The following is a 7,620-nucleotide window of genomic DNA, read 5'->3' on the forward strand; positions in this document are numbered from 1 at the left end:
TCCCTTACATATTTGTGGAGAACCCAGATATAGGACAGCAAACGTTCTTCTCATCTCAGCTCACTTGATCGACAGCAGCTGACGACTTCGGTCTAATTTCACAGCCGGGCGAATGTACGCTGCTAGGATAAGGCATACACACACACACACACACACACAGCAGATTGAGAGAGGAACACGTACACGTACGCAGATAAAAACAACACGTGCGCCTGTGTGCACCAGCAGCACACAATGGCGCAAACAAAGAAAGCGGTTGTGTACACGAATCCCCGGGATGGATTGAGCAGGACTCTGTTGACAAAGGGACAGGTTGCTATCATTTGCCCCTGGCAGGTCTGAGATCAAGCTATTCATAGGCGTTTCTAGCCCATTTAAGAGGGAGGTTTGTAAAAACTGAACCTCGGGAATTAATTTACTCAGATCATCCGTGGTAGTGTAGGACTAAAAACGTGATCCGCAGTGATCCGCGTAGAAGGGAGATTTATGTCTTCTGTACACAATCTTGTTGGTTCGGAACTCTGAAGGCTTTGGAAATAATGCTTTTCGTGTCCTGCTGGCAAGTGATGGATCTTCCAAGCTTCCATAAGAATACTGGAGTCAGACAAGAATATCATCTCTGCTCAACTTTAGCACTGCGCAGAGGGGGTCAAGATCCATGTGGTCACATCCCAGCTTGGAAGATTCCGGTTAACCTAGAGTGGACACAGATGTTATTTCATCTTCTTGTCTGACGGCGCAAGGTTATACTTCGGGATACATCGCACGCGTTGTACAGAAAAGAGCCAGAGAATACATTTATCTTGATGAGTTACTTAGCTTAGACACCATTGTCCGATGAGTGTTATGCGATAATTCTTGGTTGATTGATCGGATCTCCGAATTGACCTAACTGTCCAGGGTAGACACTACTGAGTCTAAGGAGTTATGAGCCCCAGTTTGCTGTTAGCCGTGTGTGGCTCTGAAGATTTGTAAGCTAGAGACAGAACTGTGAGTTACACACGGTGAAAAGAAGAAGGCCTTCGCTACGGAGTTATTTATTAGAGAATGCCAACTGGACAATCACAGACTATTGGACAAGGGAACAAAACTCTCATCTTGTTCACAAAACTGAATATCCATCTTCTCCTTGAACGCGTCTTCCTGAACTTTCTGGATATTCATTGACTGTTACGCAGTTACAAGCAAGCGCTACAGAGCTACTCCGCAAAGTCCGTAGCAGACCTGACTTTTCAAGAGACGCAAAGCGGGTTTACGAGAAAACACACTACTCGCATGCCCTCCCATCAGTAGTATCACAGCTGCGACGGAGTGTTTTACAGTGGACAGGGGTGTAAGAACTCTCTGCATCACATGCTACATACCTAAGAGTTTAGCTACGGCGACGCATTTATCGTAAAACGGACCGACGCCACTCAAAAATAGTGGTAGAGCGCTCTGTATAAACTTTCTTAAGAGCCGGCTGAACACAGATACACATACTACTATCTAACAAATGGATTCTGTTTCACAGACTTCTCGACTGCTCTAATTGATATGGGACTCAAATGGTTCGGTTCTGACCCTGTCGCGCACTTCGAATCCGAGGTCAACAGCATTTTTAGCGGATCCGTACTGATCAATCTTTTACAGTCGAACTTCTTTGCGCAGTAATTATCGATCAAGCACTTGTATCTACCTTGAAGTTGATCTCATACACTCAGCATTGTAAAACACTATGCAGAGGTTTATCATCGCTATAGGCATGTCCTACAGGCGTTGCGCTTTTTACAACCGAGACTGATTAAAGCAAGTGAAATCTTGACAAGAGTTTCAAACAATAGCCTGATGGATCTCAGGGCTCTTATAGGTCAATCGATTTTCCACAAACGCGTACAGAGTGATTAGCTTGGAGTCTGAAGTTGATCAGGGTCAATAAAACAGATTTTCAGGACAGAACTGTGTTTACGTGAGAAAAATAACCTGAGCTCATTAGATGCAACGTCGTGGTTTCTCCAATCAATAACCGGATTTGTATAAACATGGCAGTCAAACATGTTGCGATCGATCAGAGTCCAGAAACCATGACGACAAGACAACGGGGTGCTTCGGAGAGGTTACCAGATTAGGGGTGAGAAAAGCAAAAAACACGTTTTCAAAAGTACTCCACAGGTTTACTGTTCATGCTGGCAACACAGAGACATTTTCACGAATGCTTTTTATCCAAGCTTTGGTTTGAATCAATGGCCAGAATCGATCGAACTAGACGTCCCGGAAAACTTTGGTTTCTGCTGTTTTAGCAAGTTTCGACAGTAGTGATGATTACCGGGGCGATCTCGAAAAACCCCGCACAAGTTCATTAGCAACGCAATTCTGTTGGTTAGTTTACCATCGCATAGCGTTTATTCTACTAATCAGAGGGTTTTTAGTCAATACAATCACAGCAGCAGTGTGATTAGAATTTCTACCTGTTGAGCCTGTTCCCATTGAACAGTTCTAAGCGTTGCTAGCCCCTGGGTCCAAAAGGGCATTTTCAAACAAGTGACCTAGGTTATCTTAATTTTATCACTTTAGCTTTTCAAGTAGGTTTTCATTAATAATCGATTTAATGGTCAGTGGAAAGAAGTAGGATCTCAGATCCTGCGAACATCCATTACTGGACTTTCCAAACGGACAGAGGGGCGGGAAACTAGAAACAGTGACAGAGGAAGCTTGGGAGTTATAGCTCTGAGACCCCAAAGATGGGCACACAAATAGCTACAGTGAACTGGCTTTCGAATCGCTGGGTCGAAAATGTAAACGTTTCCAAGACTGAAGTTTCTATCTATAGTCATCAGTGATCTCACGACGTTGAATTCTACGGGGCCCGACCGGATTGGCTGTGAAAACTTACTCAGTAGCAGAATAGTAATACTGAGAAACGATGTACGGTATCCCTCCAAGAGCAAACAAGTCGATTAGGAAAATAGATTTAGAGTTGAGGATTTTCCCGTTGTAATCACTTCTGATATGGAAAACCGCTAAAATGTTATGGCGGAAATTGCCCACTCACCGGGGGTCGAGATCGCCCAATTGGTTAGAGCGCGAATTTACTGACCGGAAGGTCCGTGGTTTGAACCCAACCTCTACCTCTCGACTTTCCCTGTCTAGTCTTGGGCAACCGGACAGTATCCCAGCCCTCGTGCTTCCTTCGGGTAGCATGGCAGTTAGGCTCTGAAAGGGTTTTTTCTACTCAACCAACCCGATGGTTGACTGCTCCAGCTGAAGAAACACCAGAATGAAAATGTTTTCACCGTTGATTCACGTTCATCACTTGACTTGGACCGAATGCCTGACATCCTGAGGATCGACGCCATAATATTACCCGGTCTTCCTACCCTGACATGACTTGACTTTGTGAAGAGAATGCGTTGCGCAATGCATGGTCATTCTAAACAATAGCGTTGAGACGTTTTCGGTGCTGTAGCTTTCTATTCATCCCAAGAATTTGAGTTGAATGTTTAGGTTGAGACAGCAGAATGCCACATTCCCTCTAGCATTCGGATCCACTTTCTTTGTGAGGGAATGGTCGGAACTTGAGAGTTCGGGAGTGAGTTATCCAAGCAGGCACAGGTCTTAGGTTAGCGAATATACACTCATTTGCAAACTAATTTGGTTTTGCGAGAGACTCACCTGGAACCCAGCTGAATCTCTCATTTGTGAGGTTTCCATTTTATTGTGAACAGTGTGAAGGTGCAGAATGCCAGTAAAACATCCTACTTCGCGGACCATACAGTTGAAATACCAAAGTACTCGTTGCAGCTACAGCGTCAAAAGTACATGTCTCACTATAAGTGCCGACAGCTAACGAGCTGGGCTCTAAATGTTATCTCAACGACGCACATCAGATGAGTGTGACAAAACTATCCGGTAAATAAATTATTCAGTTCAGTTCAAAAATGGCACATGGTTCAGCTCTTCGAAGTAGGAAAGGGTTTCTTTTTCCCCACTATAATGATCCGATAAGTTTGGTGGCGGGGACAAATTCAAGACAGATCTTTGTCCAGAAACCCATCCTTCGTGAAAGGCTAGTCAGAGCTAACAAACCAGATAATATTTAAACGTTACCGCAAATTTCACTCTGATGGATGGCCTCACACTTCCAGATCACGACTTTAGGATCCTCAGTACAGCTACTCTACGTTTTTTTGCTATGAACAATATGCACTTCGGCATGCCGTTTGCTGAAACAAATGCAATACCACCGAGGAGGGATCCCAGAGCGCGTCTGATGAGTCAAGCCCTATCCAAACCTCCTGGTTTGGGGTAAAGGACAGGTAAGGTTTTCCCGAAATCGACTTTTCAACTTTGTAACAGGTAAAACCATACACCTTGTTACCAAGCCTTTCTCAAGTTTGTGACAAAAATGTTCAACTGTCTTGACCCCGGTCTTGATAAACGGAAAGGAAACTCACGTGACATCTCGTTAACCAGTTTGACACTTGTATCATGGCGCAAAATTTGGGACAGTCACTGGCTTGCTGTCGTCTATTTCTGTGCTTTCCTCAGTCCTAAAATTTATTACTTCGACCAAATGACCTGGTGGTTATGGATTTCTACCCTACCGGGGACCAAAACATAGATATCCCCCCGGGAAAACGTCTTTTCTTGAGAAAACTGCTGTTTTATACACGCCGGAGAGAATGTCTGTATAAAGATATTCCCACACTGGAAGGGGGCGAGATGGCCCAAATGGTTAGAGCGCGAATTTACTGACCGGAAGGCCCGTGGTTCGAATCCGACCTCCGCCACTCGACTTCCCCTGTCTAGGCTTGGGCAACCTGGCAGTATCCCAACCCTCGTGCTTCCTTCGGGTGGCATGGCAGCTAGGCACCGAAAGAGTGCTACAGCTGAAGGCTTTCTTTCTTTCACATTGGAAGGAAATGTGGCATGTGAACAGCAAGACTTACATATTACCGGTTAATTTATTAATTTAAGTTCGTCTCTTGTTAGGAATGCACGGATTTTAAGTTCAATGACCCACCTACGGTTGTCGAAACAAACGCTTGGTTGTTGAACGAGAATAAATTTGTGGTAGTAGATTTGGATGAGATGTTGGCCTAAGTGCGAGCAATAAAAACTCAATCAGTGGACCTGGCGAAATACACTAATTTGCACACCACTATGGTTCGCTCGTTTGTGATGTTCTTTTGTAGTTGGATGTGCTACACCATGCTTTCTCGTGTGTACCAGTTGGCGCGAGATGCAAGTATCGTAACACATTGTATAGACGTACACAAGGTTAACGGAAACTCTGGGACCCAAGAAAGGTGTAACCAGCCGTTGACTGTTGAAGAGTTTTCAGTGACCTTACGAGTAGTGTGTTGCGTCTGTATAATCACTGGACTTTGTTGGTGATAAGTTAGCATCTGTTATGTGTCTGCGAAATTATTAGGACTCTGATAAGGACCAAATGGCATTGTGTGTTCACGCATTATTTATGTAGGATATAAGACAGTCGCAATATCATATCAGTTCCTGAGAGGATTTCATCATCCTTTTGAACGAACCCCTCAGTGTCAGTGAATACTTAGGTGTAGGGACCGTAAATGTTTTTATATTTTACTGCAGACGAAATTCTGTAATCCAGAGGGCCTACAAATCTCATCCATGTAGTCATAGTCTTAGAAATCATTTTCCCACCACTTTGGGAAATTTATTTGCCAACACAACAACCGACTTGATATTGTTGTGTAGCTGTACGGACTGTTAACGCGAGTGCCTTGCTAGGACCTAGGTGTCTGGAAGGTCGAAAGCACTCTGTTTTGTGAGCGTGTTTTCGAGGCGCGTTTTCACACAGCCATTCGTTTAGGAAGTTTAGTTGTTCGTATTGCACTACTCATATGGTTGCTGAGAACTCTTCGACAGCCCATGACCGGTTTCGCCCTTCTTGGGGCTCATCACGTAGCGCAGTCCCCGAGTTTCCGTTAACCGTATGTTCTACTTGAAACCAAACTGCACGAAATTAGCGAAATACACTCATTTGCAAACTAATTTGGTTCTGCGAGAGATGCATCTGGAAACATGACAGATGAGAGATTCAGCTGGGTTCCAGGTGAGTCTCTCGAAGGACCAAATTTGTTTGCAAATGAGTGTGGTTCGCTAAGTTTAGTTGTTCGTCTGTGCAGGCTTCTTGGTGGGCGAAATTCTCCGAGTGTTGGGCTTGTTTAGGTGCTAGCGTCACATTCGTGTGTCAAAGTGATTTACTGATGTCAACTCGAATGGTAGTGAAAAGTTCGGGACGAAGTTGTCCGGCTCAACGAACAAATCAACAACCTTTCACTTGAGGAGCACGACTCTCCCCCGCAATAAACAGTCGGGGAATTATTCAGATCGCCTCCACATGAATGTTTATTCATCACTACGTTTTATGGAGCCGTGTCAATGAGAATAACCTGGTTACAAAACCGCAGCCAGTAGCACAGCAGGGAGCAAACAGAATGCACTTGTATCCCACAGATTTCAGCATGATTTGCTGTCTGATCCTGGCTTTATTCATTCTTATCCCACAGTACCAGCAAAGGCGCGTAGTGCAAAACCGAGTTGGATTGCAGCCCAAGGCATGAACAGGGATTTGCCATCTCCTAGTACTAGATTCGACCGAGTACGACATGCAACTACAATTGTTCGTGTACCGATGGTTGATTTGGCCTTTTGAAACACAAACTGAGAACTTAGGCCAAGGAACACAAGGTCTCGCACTGTTCTCACAAGTTTAACTATGGGTGTTGAGGTCACTTGAGGCTCATGCAAACAGTGTATAAAGGCGGTTTCTCCCTGCGTGCCTCAAGTAGGTGCTAGAGGCAACACCAGTTGATCTTTTAAGAGGTTCTTCATCAACTTCGGTCTAAGAAACCGACGTGACAATTTGTATATGGGAAGACGAGGCTAAGAAGCCCACATGAGAAAAGAATAAAACGAAATTCAGAACGGACGATAAGCAAAGCAAAAAAACTGGGATACATCCCGTTTTCCAGCACCCTGCCCACAGTTTTGAAAGTTGAAGACAGCAACGAAAAATAAAAGAAAGTGATTACTGGATTTGGGAGTAAGTACAGAACGTTGCAGGGATAATACGGAAAAGAGTCGCCCGCATTAGCGGTTGCTTGATCCTTTTTTGGGGGACTGCGTCTACCTGATGAGCCCCAAGAGGGGCGAAACCGGTCATGGGCTGTCGAAGAGTTTTCAGCAAACTTGACTTTTTCAACTTTCCGTATCAAATTGCACGACAGTTCTATGAGCCAGTTTATTGATGTCTCAACATGTAGAAAAAGATCCAATGTCCAAGACAGAGGCCACAAGTCACCTCTCGAAACTGTTAAAACGGCAAGGAATATGAATAGATATTTGGACCTCGAATGCATAGGACCAGACGGGAAACCTCCTTCAAAAGATCGGAATTCATTGTTTGGATGGCATAGGTTACATGTTTGACAAAATCTGTTAAGTCCTTACAGCGTCGACAAAAAGCGAATGCTGTTCCTTCATCCTTGTATTTTTCCAAGTATTAAATGCGGGTGAAATCTGACTTTGTTTTTCGTCACATTGTGGTCACAATCTTTGGCTGGTATTCGTACAGAGTAGCGTTTTGCGAATGAGAAA

At 44.3% G+C, this 7,620-nt stretch overlaps 1 protein-coding gene across 1 annotated transcript in view; it reads right to left on the bottom strand.

The window, feature by feature from the left end:
• Positions 1 to 3,207: 3,207 nt before the first annotated feature.
• T265_00588 (hypothetical protein) overlaps positions 3,208 to 7,620 on the bottom strand; it is a gene marked incomplete at both ends in the record, with an annotated part of 5,081 nt that continues 668 nt past the window's right edge. The window contains 3 exons of the mRNA XM_009164416.1: positions 3,208 to 3,240; positions 4,558 to 4,923; positions 5,699 to 5,853. Of these exons, the coding sequence (XP_009162680.1) occupies positions 3,208 to 3,240; positions 4,558 to 4,923; positions 5,699 to 5,853 (554 nt within the window). The remainder of the gene's footprint in view (positions 3,241 to 4,557; positions 4,924 to 5,698; positions 5,854 to 7,620) is intronic.

The sequence above is a fragment of the Opisthorchis viverrini genome (genome assembly GCF_000715545.1).
Source record: "Opisthorchis viverrini unplaced genomic scaffold opera_v5_6, whole genome shotgun sequence".
Classification (NCBI taxonomy): Eukaryota; Metazoa; Platyhelminthes; class Trematoda; order Opisthorchiida; family Opisthorchiidae; genus Opisthorchis; species Opisthorchis viverrini.